Source organism: Clupea harengus, chromosome 3 (genome assembly GCF_900700415.2).
Source record: "Clupea harengus chromosome 3, Ch_v2.0.2, whole genome shotgun sequence".
NCBI classification, from domain to species: domain Eukaryota; kingdom Metazoa; phylum Chordata; class Actinopteri; order Clupeiformes; family Clupeidae; genus Clupea; species Clupea harengus.
In genome coordinates this window covers 1,549,280-1,568,564 of record NC_045154.1, presented here as the reverse complement: position 1 = coordinate 1,568,564, position 19,285 = coordinate 1,549,280, and the positions used below count along the sequence as shown (strand labels likewise).

Sequence of the window (19,285 nt, the reverse complement as noted above, 5' to 3'; positions counted from 1 at the left end):
TCTAGCAGCACACTAAACACATTACTCAAGAAAGGCCTAGCTGCATATATATATATATATATGCATCCAAACTTAGTACTTACTGAGAAACATACGGCTGTATTAACCAAATGGTAAACAAGGACAGCATGTTGGTATTCACAGATATGCCAAAACAATCACACATTTTCAATAAAATATTTACTCAGGTTATTTTGACAAATATATGCATATAAATGTGCTCACACATTACAAAAGGCTGGCAAGAAACACTTTGGAATGTTATGAAAAACGACCCAAAACAATCTGAACTGTAAGCAGTACTTGGTAGCTATGGTAGATACTCTCTTGATTTTTTCATTTTACATAGGAACCATTAAGCTGTCCCAGTAAGATGTTTTTGAATCTGATCCACTAGTTTAATTATGAATAAAATTATTTACTTAAAATTCATCTTCCAAGACCAAGTTATGCTGAAGATTATAGGCACATGTGGAACCCATGGATTGAAAAGGCTATTTCTTGTTTTAATTTTTTTCTCCTTTTGCCAAACATTTGAAGCCATTTAAGCAGGCATAGCCACTGTATGCGTCTAAGAAATTAAATTGGGCTATGGATTACATGTCTGTTTACCCAAGTTATCTGATTGGGATGTGTTCAAATAACACTGAATGAAAGCAACAAAACATAGCATGTAACAGTAACATGATTATCAAGATGCTATAGCTGACAAAGTATATCCTGTTGTTATAGCTGGGATTTTAGAGAACTGGAAACACATTCAAACATAAGAGAAACCACTGATTACTCAAGTCTGGGACAGTCACAGTGCTGTGGAGGAAAGGGTTTCAAATCATTTGTTTTCCAACTATTCCAAATGGTGCTTTAATCTTAGCATCTTTTATCTGGATATCTGAAGTAGAAAATTGTGTTTGACTGTTATTTCTATGTAGGAGTTCCACAGACATCTAATTGGTGATGTTCGAGTTGCTTTTTCTGTTTGTACATTGGGCTATGGAGAGAAAAAAAAAAACAGATCTGTACATAAAGTATCTGTGGTAATTGTATTTAAACAGCCTACCATCTTTTTAGTGGAACATACCAAATTACAACAAACAAGCAGACACACTGCAGAAAGACAGTGTTATCAAAAAAGAATGATATCAATATGTATTAGTCAAAATGCTGTCTGATCGGTCAGCTAGCACTGAAGAGCTCAGAAGCACTACAAAAAACTACATTCGTTTCTCTACCCCGATCACCTCAGAGCTCCATGTCCATGTTCAAGTTATCCTTAGAAACCATCTCTGCTCTGGCAGTTTTGACCCAAACTGCCAGTGTGTATTGGTCTTCACATTCATAGGTCAGGTCCATTCACAGTTCTTAAGTGATCTCGGAGCAGAGTGATAATCATTTTGAGCTGGACTCAGAGGCTGTAGCCTCAGTAGAAGATGCAGCGTTGCCTCTAAAGAACACTTCTACAAGGAAACAAATCAATTTATCCAATTATTTACCCAAATCAAAATCACTGAACAATCTAACTGCAAATTATCTTTTATTATTATTATTAACACATCATAAAGCCATGGAAATAAAGTGTTAGATCAGATAACTTGAATTTATGTGAAGGAAGGCGACAACGTGAGGTAGTTGCTGATAAAATACTTCACTCACCTCGGTCCTTCTTCTCCTGAATCTCTTCAGCTGCTGTCTTGTCGGCCCTGAAGAAGATCCGTGCGCTACTCAAGGAGAAATAGAGTAGCTCAAACTCCTGTTGGGAAGGAGAAGGCTTTGTAGTTCAGACCGCAAATAGTTTATATGTATGTTTCACACACACATCAGAAAATATCCAAGCTTCATTGGCCCACAATCTGTAATAATCGGTCATCACTACTCTTGGAAATACAGCATAAAGCCAGAAACCAGCTAGATCAACATTATGGGGATGAACTATCTCGTTTACAAGCCCACCTGGAGTGAAACTCACAACCCATTTGTCCTTTTTACCCTTTGAATATGAGAGAATGTACGGTGTGATGCCACTACAGTTGAGTATGTGCCCTGACTGCCACACCAAGGAGTCTGGCTCTAAGGCATTGCGGTCAGGGTGCAGGTTAGACCCAGTTTGCTACATACACCTTTAAAAAAAGAAAAAGCAGGTTGACACCTGGATAGGTGCTGAAACACTAGACTGACTTGAGAAGGACAGAACGTCTGGTCAACCTAGATCGATTGAGTTGTGACCGGATGCCAAACATTTCTTTAGTAACTGGCTTCATATAGCAGACACTTCCTACAGTGACTTACAGTATTACACAGATACACATGGTCCTCAGTATAAGTGCTCCCTGGTTATCGGATCCACACCTGAGCCACAGCAACACCATTCCCTTGTCTGTGTCAGATCCTACCTGCAGGTAGATATCCAGCCTCTTCTGAGTGAGGTTCATGGTCTGCATGAGCTTCTCGTCCTGGCTGGTGGCCTGGACGTTCTGCTCCTTCACCACGGCATTCATCTCCTTCACATACTTATCCCGCACGGCCTGGAACCAGTGGAGGGAATCAAACTCCTGGTACTGGTCCAAAAGTTTCAGGATGTAGGCCACCCCTATGCCATCCAGAAACATACAACGAAAAACAACACATAACAAACATTAAACACGAAGGGCTACTGAGATACACACTGAATAGAGAAAAAGAACTATTCGGCTCACACACAGCCTGACACAAAATGTCCACATACCCATGGCAAAGCCATCATCTGTGAAGGCTGCCCCGCCTTTGTTTTTCTTGTTTAGTTTTTCTTTGCAACCAATTGAGTGCTCAACAAAATTGACAGTCTGAAAAGCAGAGTATGGTAGATTAAAACTGAGTCTGAGTCCCTGTCTATATCAAATCACCAGTATGAGAAGATACGGTCACACTGACAAGACAAGTCTGAGACTCACCAGAGGCGGGACAATCATGTAGAAGTTCCTGAGGTGCATGTTCTTCACACTGCGAAACTCTGGAGCAAACACCCCCACCAGCATCTTGAAGTATTCTGTGCCCTCTGCAGAGTTGCTGGTCAAATCACCGAGGACCGCGTCTAGAAGGCTGGAAGTCAGAGGGTGCTTTGAATGCCTTTTCTAGTGAATTACCAATGTCAGTGGATAACTATTAGATAAGAATGACCTATGTCAGTGGATAACTATTCAAGAAAAATTACCTGGCAGCTTTTTGAGTTTCCTTTGAAAGGCCTTCCTCTGTCACCAGTTCCTCAAAGTTCACTATATCCTCAAGGTCGGGAACAAATCTTAAAAAAAAAAAAAGTAAAAAAAAATGTCAAACATAATGTATTTGTGTACCCTTACAAGCTCTAAGCTAATGATGAAAGAACACCTTCTCTAAGAGAACAAAACAACACTTTTGAATCTCTTTTTACCTGATAGCACTGCTGCAGCAATGTAGACCCCCCGAGCGAATCATCCGCACATAGCCCATTGCATTGCCTACAAGGAGAGGAGCAATTGAAAGAGGTACTCTTGTCTTTTGTAATACAGCAATTTATACTTAGCGAGTTTGATCCAGTCGAATGATTTATTCATTTCTGATTGGACATTCCTTCTACTACACTTAACACTTAAGCAATATGGCGCTCTGGTTTGTGGGGTTGGTCAAGGACATCCCCATGGCTGTGATTACTTGGCCTCCGGTCTCGTGCCAACGGCCAAATCCCATTCATGGGATATCCTTTACCAACCCCACGAACATGAGTGTCAAGTATTTGGCCACACTGTGCCTTGTCTTGTAAACGCTGTTCAGATGCGATTATAGCCCCTTCACGTGACCATATACCATCAACATGAATTTGAAGAAACAAAAACTAGTTTCCTAAAAAAACGTCTTAATATCATGTATCTTTAATATAGGAAGGGAGTAACACTGAGCTATTGCAATATGTTAGGAGTTGATTATGGCTGTGCATCAATCTCTCTGTGTTCTGTAGTGCACTCACCTATCTGGCTGATCAATCTCTTTGTGTTCTGCAGTGCACTCACCTATCTGGCTGATCAATCTCTTTGTGTTCTGCAGTGCACTCACCTATCTGGCTGATCAACTGTCTGAACTGATCCAGGTAGCTCTGGCCCTCTGGTGTGATGCCCAGCTTTCTGATGCCTCGGTTGAACTTCTCTGCTCTCTCAAAGGGGTACTGCATTCATAACGCCAGCCAAAAAGAAGAAACAGGCCAACAGACAATCAACCATACAACAAAAGTCAACTGTATCAACAAGCCATCATTTGCATGTCACACAAGGGGAAAAGAGGCCAAAAAGAGGCTGGAAAGAGGCTGGAAACAGGATCTTACCTTCTGATCCGACTCATCTTTGGTCTCCCTAAAGAAGCGGATGTCCTTGATGAGTCTGGACTTGATATGCTCGTCATACATGAACTGACTGAAAATGTAGAACTTCTTCCGGAGAAACTGGTATGTGAAGTTTACCTAGAGATCAAAGGTTGCTTTAGCAGGTTAAAGCTTGAACCTACTGTGGCCTATGAACATAAAACATGTCTAGTTTTTTTTTAAATTTCAAACTAGTAAATGATGACATTGGACTAAATATAATTAGGTGTGGCAAAATCATTGCAAGTTATCCTCCCATGGCGATATATTAAAAAAAAAAAAAGTTACTGTGGTGTTCATGATTCCAGTTCCATGGGTGCGGATAGAGTTAGCAATGTGTCGGATGTTGATTGTGTTTAGATGCTTGTTGTTGCTGGTCTTCTCAATGAAGATCTGCGTGAACAACAAAAAGAACATTAAAGTACATAGAAAGACCCACAAGGTCAGTGAAAGATAAGCGACTGAAAAAGACCTTGCCTGGTTGTTGAGATTGTAGTTGTAGCGTGACACAAACACATGGATGTTCCTCATGATCTCCAAGACATCCAGCCCCTGTTACAGGGCAACAACACTGAGGTTAGAACTGGACTGTGAAGTCCAACCATGAATCATTATTCAAGAGCCTCTAGCTGGCTGACCTGCTCTAGGGTTTGGCTGGGGAGATGGGCCTCCGTCATCATCAGTCCGTAGCGCTGGGTAGCAAGGTTCCTCATCTCACTGTATGTAGCCCAGTCATGCAGAGCCACAGTCGTCAGATTGTAGAAGGTTTTGTCCAAGTAGTGAGTCACATATGCTGTAAAAAACACATGGAGGTACAAAGACAAGGCATGAGGGTACAATACCAACCATATCAAACAACCTCCTGAAGAGGACATAACAGGGTGCAGGGGGTCAGGACTGTTTCTTTAATGAGACTACAATTACATGTCTTGACTATTTTTATGCACATGCAAACCTTCAGTTCAACACGGCCCAGATGTTTGCTTGCATTGTTACTTGTCCAATCATTACAAGTGTAACAATAGAGTATGTTTGCCTGCACTGCTGCTCGTCCAATCATTACAAGTGAAACAATAGAGTATGTTTGCCTGCACTGGTGCTGCTCGTCCAATCATTACAAGTGTAACAATAGAGTATGTTTGCCTGCACTGCTGCTGCTCGTCCAATCATTACAAGTGTAACAATAGAGTATGTTTGCCTGCACTGGTGCTCGTCCAATCATTACAAGTGTAACAATAGAGTATGTTTGCCTGCACTGCTGCTGCTCGTCCAATCATTACAAGTGTAACAATAGAGTATGTTTGCCTGCACTGGTGCTCGTCCAATCATTACAAGTGTAACAATAGAGTATGTTTGCCTGCACTGGTGCTCGTCCAATCATTACAAGTGTAACAATAGAGTATATTGTCCTGTGTGCCAGAGCGGTCACCACAGTCGAACATGTACAAAGGTGAGTACATCTCTGTCCAGAGCGGTCACCACAGTCGAACATGTACAAAGGTGAGTACATCTCTGTCCAGAGCGATCTTAAGGTCTACCTTTGATATCAATGAAGCGGTTGAAGAAACGGATGGGTTTCAGGGTGAAGAAGTGGGCCAGGTCTTTAAGGCCCACTTTGAACGGGTTTCTGTCATCCAGCTTGAGGTGTCTGTGCACAGAGAGGCGCAGGTCCTTTTCAATCTCCTTGCAAAGCTTGTCCAACAAGTGCTGGAAGGAAGAGAGAGAGAGCGAGAGAGAGAGAGGGAGAGAGAGAGAGAGAGGATGGAAGGGGGGAATGACGAAAAAAAATGTAACCCTGAAATCCTGAGCTTGTCTTCCAGAACATTTCAGGCTCTTTTGCAATTTCATTGCATTCCTTCTTTGTCTCTTACCTCCTTGAAGACCTCCATGATTTCAGCGTCGTAGCTCTCTAGCAGCTGGTCGCATGAGTCCATGTGCTTGGCGTGCATCATGGTTGGCACACTGTCTCTGAGGGCACTGAACGTGTACTACAAGAGAACAAGAGAACAAGAAGAACATGAACTACAACAGAACAAGAGAACAAGAACATGTACTACAAGAGAACAAGAGAACAAGAACGTGTACTACAAGAGAACAAGAGAACAAGAAGAACATGTACTACAACAGCCAGAGAACAAGAGGAACATGTACTACAACAGCCAGAGAACAAGAAGAATGAGCAAGAGCTCCACAGCCACAGTGTGGAACAACAAACAGATGCTTTAAGGAGTCTTACGTGTATCCGTGCAGCATCAACAGCATGGTCATACACATCGTCCAAGTAGATCGGGAAAACGGCACGGTGCCAATACAGAAAACTGCAGTCACACTGAATTTTCACCCTGGGAGAAAGAGATCTTCTGTTATGCTGCATCTGAATATTTGTAGTTTAGCATTCATTTCACAGTCATTTCACAGGAAAAATGTGTGTCATCTTTGTCTTTCTTTGAGAAAGGAGCTATTCACTGGCACATACCTTTCCCTCAATTCACTGATTAAGTCCAGCTTCTTAAGAACCAACTGCAAGGGTAGTAGCTCTTCATCCCTGAAGGTTTTCTGTGATAGAAACAGTACTTGACAAGGACACTGTACATTCACATCTAGTCATCGAGGAGGTTTTGTACGAAGTTAGCAGCAGTATTGTAAAGACAGACATTTTGATCAGTATGTGTGTTCCCTGGGTATTGAACCCATAACCTTGGTGTTGTTAGCACCTTGCAGTTGAGTGAAATAGTAGTAGTCCAAGCTAAAGAATGATACTGACAGCTTAAAGGTGCAATATAACTATATATGACGGTGTGTGCAGACTAACCAAACAGTGGCGTTGCATAATATATATGTGCATTCTATGTATGGCAGTTGTTTCTATTCGTCATGACCAGAGAAACGTAAGCAGATGCAATGGAAGACTTAAAACAAAGGACAATGCACAGGAACACTGGGGAAACTATTTCACAATCACATTGTTGTTTTAAGTCTATACTCATTATTGTTTTTGTGGACAACAAACCTTAACATTTCCTCTTTTAATCAACACTGAGTGGAATCTTTCTACCCCTACTTCCCCCCCCCCCACGGGATCAGTGCCTTACCATCTGCGTTCCCACGCTGAGTGCCAGTGACACCACCAGTCTGCGCTCTTTGGTGCTCGGCCCGTTCAGAGTGTTCTCGGCCAATACCAGAGCGGAGAGCACGTCCAGCCGCTGCTCGCTGTACTTCTTGTCTGATATGACTCTTTTCTGCCATGGAGGTGAAGACAGCATGGAAGCACTGTTTATTTGGCAGGGCAACATGTGACCTTCAGTGATCATCAGTGATCAAGGCAAATCTGGTCTTAAGGAGCAGACAACCACTGAGCAAAAAAAGCCAAAGGTGAGAGAGAGATGTTTAACTGTAGGTTTGCTGTTTTAAAAGCCACAGGTGAGGGAGAGATTAAAGAGATGTTTAACTGTAGGTTTGCTGTTTTAAAAGCCACAGGTGAGGGAGAGATTAAAGAGATGTTTAACTGTAGGTTTGCTGTTTTAAAAGCCACAGGTGAGGGAGAGATTAAAGAGATGTTTAACTGTAGGTTTGCTGTTTTAAAAGCCACAGGTGAGGGAGAGATTAAAGAGATGTTTAACTGTAGGTTTGCTGTTTTAAAAGCCACAGGTGAGGGAGAGATTAAAGAGATGTTTAACTGTAGGTTTACTATTCTAAAAGCCACAGATGAGAGAGATGTTTAACTGTAGGTTTACTATTCTAAAAGCTACAGATGAGAGAGATGTTTAACTGTAGGTTTGCTGTTTTAAAAGCCAAAGTTGAGAGAGATGAGAGAGATGTTTAACTGTAGGTTTGCTGTTTTAAAAGCCACAGGTGAGGGAGAGATTAAAGAGATGTTTAACTGTAGGTTTGCTGTTTTAAAAGCCACAGGTGAGGGAGAGATTAAAGAGATGTTTAACTGTAGGTTTACTATTCTAAAAGCCACAGATGAGAGAGATGTTTAACTGTAGGTTTACTATTCTAAAAGCTACAGATGAGAGAGATGTTTAACTGTAGGTTTGCTCTTCTAAAAGCCAAGTGTTCTGCCTCAATGCAACATGTTTGAGTTAAGAACATCTGTCAGAGAGGAGGCTCACCTTGGCATGGGCAATGGCTGTGAGGGCCTGGGACTGCAACTGTTGGGTGATGTGAGACACAGAATCAGCCACGACCATGGAACGCCGGTGAAATGTGTGTTCTACCGCCTGAAAAAAAAACACCAAGCAGTCAGCTCTTGTTCAGTAACTCTTTTGATGAAGCATTTGAACATGTAATTTATTTTATTTTATTTTAATTATTAATTTTGAGATCAACACCTGATTATGAAATGATCTGTGTATGAGTATTCATTTATTTATTTGTAAGATATTAGTAATCATGGCTTACTTTCAACAGCTCCACCAGCCGGCATAAGGCTTTCACAGAGGTCTTGGTCATGGGCCTTTGCAGGGACATGTACATGTTCATGGTGGTCTTGATGATGGTGCTCAGGCTGTAAGCATACAGGATACCCTAGAGAAGGATGAGTGAGTGGTTGGGATGATGGGAGCTGTGGTGAAATACTATATTTCTGACACTGCAATTAGATACACTATAAAGTAAAGTCAATTTCACGCAGTAAAAATTTAGCAAAAACATATCATTAACAATATATTCGCAAAAGCAACAATAGCAGAAACAGCACCAACATCACTCATTATTCACCTGCACAAACACGTTGCACCGGCTGCTCAGGTCTTCTGCCAGTTTCTCCGGCCGTTGCTCTTTCGATAAGATGGACTCCATCTTCATCATCCAGGAGGTCACAAACACATAATAGGACTGGACATCCCTGTACAAGGAACAAAATATGCTGAAAATTACCTACTGGATGAATTGTCTGGTATGAATGAATACTGGATTTAGTCCTGAAAACATATTCACGTTTTATACCTTTAAGTAAAGTCTAAATTAAAAATAAAGGAAAGTACTTTCTAGAAACACTTCAGAGGGTAAGAATGACTTATTTCATAGTATTTGGACTATTGCAGTCTTATGAACCTGAAGACACATTTCCTTTTCTACATAATCAAAATGTTTCAGAGAATACTGTGGCAAAAACATCTAAATGAGTCATTTCTCCAACTGCGCTGATGACCCATGGCGTCTACATTTGACCTTAATTCTCTACGTATTTACAAGGCTGACATAGAAGTAGAAACATCTTGTACAGAAAGGGTTTTCACTGACTTGGTGAGTGACTGTGCCTTCTGCTGTAAGAAGGTGTCTCTATGTAGACGTATGTTCTGTAAACTCTTCTTGTCCATCAGTTTGGCCGCAGGAGGAACCTTATTGATGAGAAAGGCATCAGGGAACCAGATGATGTTGGCTGTGAGAGTCACTGCAGGTACCTGCACAAAGGATTTGTAGAAAATGAATGCTCTCGTTCTCTAAAGCTGTTAGATGTTTTTTTAAATGATCACACTTGTAGAAGAAAATGCTAAATATGCTAATATTCAAGTAAAATTCCACAAACAAAGCACTACACACTTTTTTGCAAACATCCAGCAGAGATTTGTAAAGCTTCTTGTCCACGGTTCTGAAGATGTGAAAATGCAGAACAAACAGACCAGAGACTCCGGCATACTTGTCCCGCTGGTCAATCTCTGAAGGCTCCCCTAATGGCACAATCAAAGCCACAAAAGGAAATGAATCAAACATGAAATCAAATCATAACGCGTCACTCAGAACTATCAACACACATTAAAGTGTATTGGTGGTAGTGTTAGAAACAAGGCCACACAAGTGTAAACTCACCAAGCTTTGACTCAACATTGGCAAAAATGGTGCGGATGTTCTGACCAAACTCCTCAGCAAATGAAGTGTTTTTAGAGACAGACACGCCTTCTCCTGGATCATCGAACCTTTGGTCCACACAAGCCTATTTGGAAAAACATACGGTGTTATGCAGACATCAAGGTCCTGGACAGAACCAGTATACTGCAGTTTATTATCAATATGTTAAAGAACTGTTAGGGCAGTAGAAAGTCTACCTGAAATATCATGCCATCCAGCAACTGTCCTTCCAGCTTCAGCAGCAGTTTCTCAAAGGGCTTCAGCTTCTCTTCTGAAATGGCAAACTTGGATGGGTTGTGATGCACTGATTTCAGTAACCTGAAAGAGTTGAAATACAAAGAATGAACTGGTGGACTCGCCTGGCATCCATGTGGATCTCTGTGCCGTGACAGCAAATGCAGTTAGGAGGCAGCGTTAATAACATCTATTCAGTTAAGAGTCAGCGTTAATTACATCTATTCAGTTAAGAGGCAGCGTTAATAACATCTATTCATTTAACAGTGAACAATAGCTGGGTTTCCATCCAACTTTTTAATGCAAATTTTGAACATTCAAATAGGAAATCCCACACGTATAGAGTAAAATGTGACTAGGGTTAATGGAAACAGGCTCATTCACATCAAAACACATTTGCTGTTAGAGTTGCCCTATCCTGGCCTGAAGAGCACTTAGTTTTGAAAAGTGATAATGATTATTACACAAATAATGGAACAGGGGGTATTCAAAGGACAGATTAAGAAAATCTCAAACTTGAGTTGACAGACCTCAACACTGTGCATCACATGTATGGCGATACTCAATATATATACTCCAGTATAGCTGATGTACATCGTCCATGAGAGGGGGTACGGCGATACTCACCTCTTGTACATCTTCCAGTGGTCTCTCAAGGTTGTGTGATTCTCCATAATCTCGTCCAAAGTTATGAGAACCACGAGCAACTCTCCCAGGTGCTCATATACTGTCTGCAGACATTCAAATTATGTATTTTACATGAAAGTTTTGAAGTTGCACAAATGTGTTAAACACTATCCGTTTCTTTAGGTCAAGAATTTGAATTCTACAGAGAAGTTATAAATAGGAACACATCACAAGTACCTGAAAGTGAACACCAGTAGATTCAATTATTTTAGTTGCACCCCTACAAAAAAACACAAAAATGAAACGTGTGCTTATAAACACTGGTGGCGTTAACAGTTCTGCCTGAAAACACAAACACACTTACTTGTTACTGTTGTAAAGAGCTGCCAACTGATGAACTATGTTGACCACAACTTCAAAGCAGCGAGACACAAAACATGACAGCTCCTGAATTGGACACAAAAGACAGACAAAGATGAAACTCTAGATTGATTGATGAGGTTAGAGCCACTTTTTTCATACTGACCAAGCATTTAGATAATGAAAAATAATATTGATATATTGGCTCTATTATCACCCATCAATCCCTAAAACATGTCTTTTAGGACCATTCTAGAGCATAACGCCATGTTAAGAAACATTTAATACATTTGTGCCTTCAATATTATGTAAATGAGGATCTCACTTTGAACCTAGTTCAAGGCTCACCTGTAAAAAAGAGATGAATCTGCCCATCTGTATCTGTGATTCTCCTTCCACCACACTGGTATCTGATGCTGTAATACATGACGGAACACTTGTGAATAACACAATACAGTTGGGTGCAAAAGTTTGGGCACCCCTGTAGTCAGTAGAACCCGGAACTGCAGCAAGCAGACATCAAACTATTGGACTTGAGTCAAACAAGGCCTAACTATATTATGTTCTTAGGCCCCAAACTTTTGCACATGCCATAATAACTTTTTCTATTTTCATTAAATAAAATGTAACATCGCATAAACATTTGAAGAAATTCTGGTTTTTGAGTTTGTCGGTTTGCTGGAGGGGTTGTATTTACTGCTTTTTACTTCAAAAATCACCAAAGTGCACATTTTGCTCAGGGATGCCCAAACATTTACAAACAGTCATTGAACTATGCTAAATACAAACTCAAAAACTGTTGGCAAGACAGTGGATGGCTTGAGCCCGATTTATGGTCGGCCTTTTACGCAGACACGCAGACCCCTCTCCGGGCACCTCTCCGTGGCCTGATTTGTAACTATCTGTCTAAATGACGGAGAGCCCACGGAGACTGAAGGGCTGTGATTGGTCCAACCCATGCTGCTTACCGATTTTTACATTGCAGTGTCTAATTCTCGGTAACTTTAAAAACAATCTAAGCAAAAAAAAGTCAAACAGACAACTTTTATCGCTGTTTACCTTGTGGGTAGTAGCATGCTAACATTAGATAGCTGGCTCAGACATCTCGCAAATCCCCTCAGACATATTTTTCAGTTACAATAATGGGGTTTTTACATTGCAGTGTCCGTCTCTGTAACTTTAAAAAAAATCTAAGCAAAAAAAAGTCACACAAACAACTTTTATGTACAAATACGACCATCTACGGAGTTTGGTCCACCATCTTTTTTTTGTAATTGCTTTGTGACACCCACCAACCGACGGAGAACTATAAAGGTTCACGAGATCGTCGAAGCAACTGCGTGGCCACACAGTAACGCAGTCATAGCATATTTCGGCCTTTATGATCTCATACAAAACATGTAGGACAAGCATCGTGCAGCACTGTGTTGTAATAGTGGCATTTGACGTATGGTAGGCCATATAAACATTCCATCCAAAATTACACCAGACTAAACTGTAGTAGACAGATACAAAAATGAAGAAATGCTTTCACAGCACAGGTTCCAGTTAGCAAATCAGCAAGCTTTTATCAGTGTCATGGGCTGGTGGCGCTGTTTGCAGCCTTTTTTATGCTTTTTAGCCATAGACCAAATCTCCATAATGCTGCTTTAATGGGATATACATTATTGGTTAATACTAATACAAAACCCAGGTTATGCTCAGGGAATGTAAAGCTAAAGCCAAATATAAAGCTAGCTAACTTTAGTATTCAAAAGTACATCTTCTAAACAGATTTACATTTACATTTAGTAATTTAGCAGATGCTTTTATCCAAAGCGATGTACAAAGGAGAGAACAATCAAGCTACGAGCGAGAGACCTAGTGTAACAATAAATACTACTTTACATAAGAAATAAAAAGTGCAGGAATGTAACTACTGTAAGTGCGAGTTTAAGTGCTAGTTAGAGGAGATGGCATTAGAGGAAAGATAAGGAGAGGTAGAGGAAGGGAGAGGAAGGGAGAGGAAGTGCAAGTTGGAGAGGAAGTGCAAGTGTGTTAGATGACAGATTTAACAAAGATGACAGTACATCAGTGAATAAAATCAATGATTAGGCCTACCTCCTTCACCATAGTAGAGTAGGCCATTATAAAACTTATTCTCAGCCTACAGAGGAAATAATGGGATATTAATTCATATTGACTTAGACAGGTGTCTAAAGCGTTTAAGAATTACTTGTCGTTTAGAATGGCAAGTACCATACCTCGTATTTTAACTTCTTCACTTCACTGCACAAGGCCGCATAGACAGTTATTACTTTGTTGAGGACCTAAGAGTAAGAGAACACTACGATGTCAAAACCAACAATGAAAACATGTGCTGACATACATCAGTTATAATTGACCGTGATGCTGTATTTGACTAACTGCAACACTTCAGGGTAGGTTGTACCTTATTCTCCGTTTTAATCAACTCCAACAATGACGACTGTTCGTGTGGGACAAGCTGTAGGAGAGAGCGTGTAAATGCATATCAAATGTTGCCGTGTGCAAAAGGTAGAACAAATATGTATTCATTGCAAACTACTATATTATAACATTTTCACAAATTAATTCTTACCTGTTCAACAGTTTATGACAATGTATTATAGGGTTTTCATTTCATGTTGTTTAGTGATTACAAATAACCTATCATTACCAGTGCCAAATATGAATCATTTCCATCTATCAAATTAGAATATCATCACTTTAAGGTAATAATACCTGCAGTGCGATAGGGTCCAAGGTGAAGTCCCACACATCACCAATAGTGTCATCTAAGGCTTCCTCGATGCCCTTTAGTTGTGATGTGTATTCTTCCAGGAACTTCCCATAGTTCTTCAACTGCACTTCGGTGTGTATTTCTGTGAACATAAGATGAGAGCCCGTTCTGCTGGTAAAAATGTGCTGCAATTACAGAGCCCATACTGACACTGTAGTGTTATATTTTCAGTCGTAAGAACCTATATGGTGTCGCTAATTGCTTTGTGGTGTGAGGCTATAGCCTCATTTTCAAATCACTGCTATGCGATGCTGTGTTGGCCTTCACGACCTCAACCGAACCTGAAACTATGTGACAATTCTGTTCAAGAATCACCACAACCTGCAACTTCCGAGCAGCATATCGCAAAAATAGGAAAACTATTTTTAAGAGTTATGGTAATCATTGTCTTGAAATATCGCCAGTTAACATCACGTAACATTATCAAATGAAGAACTGCTCAGTCGTACTGAATACCGTGACTCGGCTTAACCAGTACCTTGCACGAACTGATCACGGCAACCAGTGTGGAGGACCGCAAAGAAAAGTCGCCATCGGAAAGCTTGCCACCAGTTCACTCTTAATTGCCCAGTGCCAACTAACGATAGCTATCTTGTCAATCTGACCACTAGCTACCATGCTAGCTAACAAGTTAGCATATAATATCAGGAATTTGCCACATCATAGCCAGGTGTCACTGCACAAAATAGACTTACTCTGTGAACCATCATCAAAACGGTCAAATTCCCAGTCAGGGGAGATAGCCTCCACGGCCATCGTGTTGTTTGACACAATCGGCTAACTACAACTAATGCATACAAACCGACCTCTCACTGAATGCACTACGGTGTGATCACAGGACGTGACGGTCCCATGATTTAACCCATGACGAAAGACGTGGGAAATGTAGTTTTTGCTGACAGTATTAGCTACTGGACAAATCAGCTACTTATTACAGTATTTTTGCTATGGGGTTGCAGGCATTGGCCTACATGTTGTTTCTTCTGTATATTTCTTATTTTTTTATGTGTATATGTGGGCTACAAAAATGCACAAACAAACACTCACCCATTATTATTATTATTTGTTTTATTTGTTTAACATCTATGTGAGAAATTAGATTAGTTAGAGTGGATTACATTAAGTGAATAGTAAATGTTAAGCGTTCTCGCCTCATGAATATGAGAATAGGCTATCAGAGCTAAGCCGTAGCTATGCCTACTTTCCAACTAAATCTGGGCGTGGACTTGAGTTGAAGTTGTGTTGAATTGCCAGGAGTTGCCATTACGGCCGTGAGGATTAAGCGAAGAAGACCACCAACTGTCAGCTTTTCGCTATGTCGTCAGGTCAGAGAGCTTTCATTCAGTTTGTACACTAACAATATTCCTCTATTTTTTTGTGTGACTGAATGAGACTTCAAGGTTGTAAAAATGTGTAGACTGCATTTTCAAAATAGCCATGAGTGTAATAACCTATTTGACAGACTAACTTTGTGTCCAGATGTGACAGATGCCATATGATCATAATTCGCGTAATTTATGATATTAACAAAAACCTGACTAAAATTATTGGCAACATTTGAGTTAGTCATTGTGGAAGTTCCTGGATATCCTTGCATTTCTCTGGTGGCAGGCACTTATTACAGTGATGGAAGACCATTTTTTCTTTTGGCCTAATTTCTTCCCACCTCCATTAAAACAGCTAAAGTAGCCTATTAAGACACTATCTTTATAACTATTCACTGATGTGGTTGCAAATGCTGTTTTTCTTAACTTAGGCCTAGATAAATGAACAACTTTATAAATCTGTGCTTCCTTTTTGTTTCAGATAAACATCCAACATATGCATATGAAGACATTTCCAAATCCTGAAAAAATGTAGGGAGTTTTGTGTTAGTAATGAAATCCCAGGTTAACCCAAAGCATGGTTTAAATGATATGGAGAGATGCCTTTGATTGTTTGTATACCCTTCTGATAGACAGATTGAGCCCAGCAGTTCTCCATGGCTCATCCTGGACTAGAACGGGCACATGAAGACCCATTTGAGAAACTCACAGGGGGTTCGCTTAGCCTCTCTGATCGTGATATCAGAGACTACAAAGAGACTGATCCTTTGCTACGCAGCAGCCGTTCGCACAGACTGCACTTGGATAATGACTCGGACGGGCACAACTCCCATCCTCATGGAATGCCCAATGAGTCCGTCCGTGTCATGCTGCTCCAGATCCTGGTGCCCTTCCTGCTTGCAGGGATTGGGACTGTGTCAGCTGGAATGTTGCTGGATGTGATTCAGGTGAGTTCTGTGAGTCATGTTTCAGAGTGTAGAGAGAGAGTAGACATCTATTTAATGGACCTGTCTGTCTGTTTGTCTTTGTCTGACAGTACTGGGATGTGTTTGTGAACATCACAGAGATCTTCATTCTGGTGCCTCCTCTTCTCGGTCTAAAAGGAAACCTGGAGATGACTTTGGCCTCGAGGCTGTCCACGGCTGTGAGCAGACTCAGACACACACAGACACACACAGACACACACATACACACTCGTAAACAAACTAGGCTGCCAGGATCTGTTGGTGACATTCTTTCATTTGCATCACATGCTCTCTGCTCCCCTCTGTGAAACTTAACACAGACTTGTTAAGAAAACAGTCCAGTAAGGATATGGTAAATGTGTACGCAAGCAATATGACTGGGGGGAGAATATGGTTGGTAAAGGTGGTCCCCACGGCTGTGATTTGGCTGAGGGCATGAGTTCCACAGGTAATAAAGTGAAAACTGGGGCGATTATTCCAATGTCTGTATGTAACATAATACATCTGCACTTTTTGTCAGGTTAATGTTGGAAAGATAAAAAATCCAACAGAAAAGCGTAACCTGATCATTGGAAATCTGGCACTCAAGCAAGTAAACTATTTTTCCTCATTGTCAATATAATCTGCAATGTTTTTTTTTATTCCAAAACATGAACATTACTATAAATGCAGATCTTTCAGTGGCACCACCTCCTTTTGTTCCAAGGTGCAGGCCACGGTGCTGGGCCTTCTGGCCGCTCTCGCTGCCTGTGGCCTGGGCTGGGCTCTGACCGAGGAGCTGACTCTGAGCCATGCAGCAGTCCTGTGCTGCTCCAGTGTGGTGACAGCCTTCACTGCCTCCCTCTTACAGGGTAGGTCTCCTCAACTCACTGCTGACACCTGTCTGCCAAACTCACTGATGCAGTACGTGACAGTACTCTGCAGTACGTGACAGTACTCTGGATAGTACACAATTCAAGGCACAGAAAGCCGTGGTGACCTCAATCTAAGATATGGTACAAGAAATGGTGTACACTTTTAGCCACAGCAGCCATGATGTAAACTCATCTAAGTATAAAGTAAAAGCCTGGAGTTGTCTTTCAGTGATTTCAGTTCAATCCAAACATATTTATTCCAATTGCACCATTAATAATGATTTATTTAATATTGTCTAAAGGCACTTACAGTGTCCGAGCAAGAGCAAGAATACAAATGACGGTGGCAAGGAAAAGGTCCCATTCAACAGGAAAAAACCCTGAGTAGACCCCAGCTGAGAAGGGGGAACCCATCTGGCCTAGACCAGCCCTCTATAGATTGGGATAGAAAGGGAGAGGGCGCGGGGCAAGGGGGAGGGAGGAGAATAGCAGTTGTTTAGGAAAGGGTTCTAGTCACCAACACCTGTGACTGAGGCTATGGAAACGTCAATACTGAGCTTGGATGAAAGAATATCAGAGATGCTGGACTTCCTCCCTTATGTGTCTGGTACGACCTGTTCTGATGTTGTTCTCATATTGACCTGTGTCACAGTTAAGTATTCCACAGCTTGTTGAATTCCCAATTCTGTGTTATTTAGGATGGCAATCAATGTATTATATATGCACAGCTATAAAGTAGTTCAAGGTTTTTTACTGTTCTACTCCATGTCACGTCATGATCATAAGTTCTACCCGATCACTGTATCATCCACTGTCCCGTACCGGACTCTGATTTCCCAACAGGCATCCTCATGGTCGGAGTCATTCTTGGGGCCAAGAAGATGGGCATCAACCCTGACAATGTCGCCACACCAATTGCAGCAAGCTTTGGAGACCTGCTCACCCTAACGATCTTAGCATTTGTTGGTCAAGGGCTGTATGACTGCATTGGTAAGAGGAATGGGAGAAATATTTAGAAAAAGGTGGTATTTGAGTTATGCTCTCTCTCAATCGCTGTCTTTTCTCCTGTCACTCTTTGTTATAGACACGCACCCCTATGTTTCCTATCTACTTTGTGTAACGTTGCTGTGCCTGACCCCGGTGTGGGTGGTAGCATCTTTCCAACACCCAGAGAGTCGAAAACTGCTTTACACTGGCTGGGAACCTGTCATCACGGCTATGTTTATCAGCAGGTCAGTAATTCACATTTTCTGCGTAAGCAGAGCAAACTGAGGGAAAAGTTTAACAAGTAAAACCAGTATACTACCATCACACAAATGAATTGTTGCTATAAGTGATATTTGAGTCGCATACATGTAGGATATGTGAGCCGTGTACCAATGTGCTGTTTGAGATGGTTCTGTGCTGTTTTAGATGGTTATCTGTAGTAAGAATGTGATCATTTTATTTTAGATTAATATTATGTTTGTATTGCCTGTCAGTATCTAATTATGTTTTATAAAAATGATTTGTCAGTGAGCCCCATACCCCAACAGCCACAACATTTCCTTTGATTTTTCCCCACAGCATGGGTGGACTTATTCTGGATAAAACAGTGTCAAACCCCAACCTTGAGGGAATAGTGGTGTACAGCCCTGTCATCAATGGTAATGTTGAGGCCTTATGGGTATGACTAAACAAACATGCCATGGCAATATCAAATATCAAATATTGCCACAGGAATATCCAAATGCTGGCCCTGCAGTATTTTGGAATATGTCAGCCACAATTTAGATTTCCAAACATTTGTAATATACTTTTATGACACATTGCAACATAATGCAATGTATCATGCTTAGTGACTCTGACATACTGCCCTCAAGGGATATTTTGTCACATATTCTTTAAATATTATTTTACTTTAC

General features: G+C 41.0%; 2 protein-coding genes across 2 annotated transcripts in view; one reads left to right on the top strand and one right to left on the bottom strand.

Annotated features, from left to right (window-relative positions):
• Positions 1–163: 163 nt before the first annotated feature.
• On the bottom strand, positions 164–15,084 carry washc4 (WASH complex subunit 4). The gene is made up of 33 exons (XM_031564135.1): positions 14,933–15,084; positions 14,180–14,319; positions 13,869–13,922; positions 13,681–13,746; positions 13,538–13,583; positions 11,786–11,853; positions 11,442–11,524; positions 11,315–11,357; positions 11,078–11,181; positions 10,414–10,534; positions 10,178–10,301; positions 9,911–10,038; positions 9,611–9,771; positions 9,086–9,212; positions 8,768–8,893; positions 8,479–8,586; positions 7,456–7,602; positions 6,840–6,919; positions 6,600–6,705; positions 6,235–6,351; positions 5,902–6,070; positions 5,002–5,156; positions 4,841–4,915; positions 4,652–4,756; positions 4,328–4,462; positions 4,063–4,171; positions 3,404–3,470; positions 3,188–3,274; positions 2,928–3,075; positions 2,723–2,819; positions 2,391–2,587; positions 1,654–1,750; positions 164–1,457 (listed from the first exon to the last, which is right to left on the bottom strand). The coding sequence occupies exons 1-33, from the start codon at positions 14,991–14,993 to the stop codon at positions 1,390–1,392; spliced, it is 3,519 nt and encodes a 1,172-aa protein (XP_031419995.1). The 5' UTR covers positions 14,994–15,084; the 3' UTR covers positions 164–1,389.
• Positions 15,085–15,483: 399 nt separating this feature from the next.
• The window catches only part of slc41a2a (solute carrier family 41 member 2a), a 4,706-nt gene continuing 904 nt past the window's right edge, over positions 15,484–19,285 (top strand). The window contains exons 1-9 of the mRNA XM_031561756.1: positions 15,484–15,562; positions 16,044–16,093; positions 16,199–16,509; positions 16,599–16,706; positions 17,048–17,119; positions 17,234–17,378; positions 18,225–18,371; positions 18,466–18,613; positions 18,948–19,047. Coding sequence (XP_031417616.1) covers positions 16,219–16,509; positions 16,599–16,706; positions 17,048–17,119; positions 17,234–17,378; positions 18,225–18,371; positions 18,466–18,613; positions 18,948–19,047 — 1,011 coding nt within the window. The 5' untranslated portion in view covers positions 15,484–15,562; positions 16,044–16,093; positions 16,199–16,218. The remainder of the gene's footprint in view (positions 15,563–16,043; positions 16,094–16,198; positions 16,510–16,598; positions 16,707–17,047; positions 17,120–17,233; positions 17,379–18,224; positions 18,372–18,465; positions 18,614–18,947; positions 19,048–19,285) is intronic.

Excerpts from the sequence above, each read along its gene's own strand:
- washc4 (XM_031564135.1), bottom strand. The coding sequence starts at position 14,993 with ATGGCCGTGGAGGCTATCTCCCCTGACTGGGAATTTGACCGTTTTGAT. Across the intron at positions 3,076-3,187 it reads GAAACTCAAAAAGCTGCCAG|CCTTCTAGACGCGGTCCTCG; the intron begins GTAATTTTTCTT and ends TCTGACTTCCAG. Across the intron at positions 2,588-2,722 it reads AGATGATGGCTTTGCCATGG|GGGTGGCCTACATCCTGAAA; the intron begins GTATGTGGACAT and ends TGGATGGCATAG.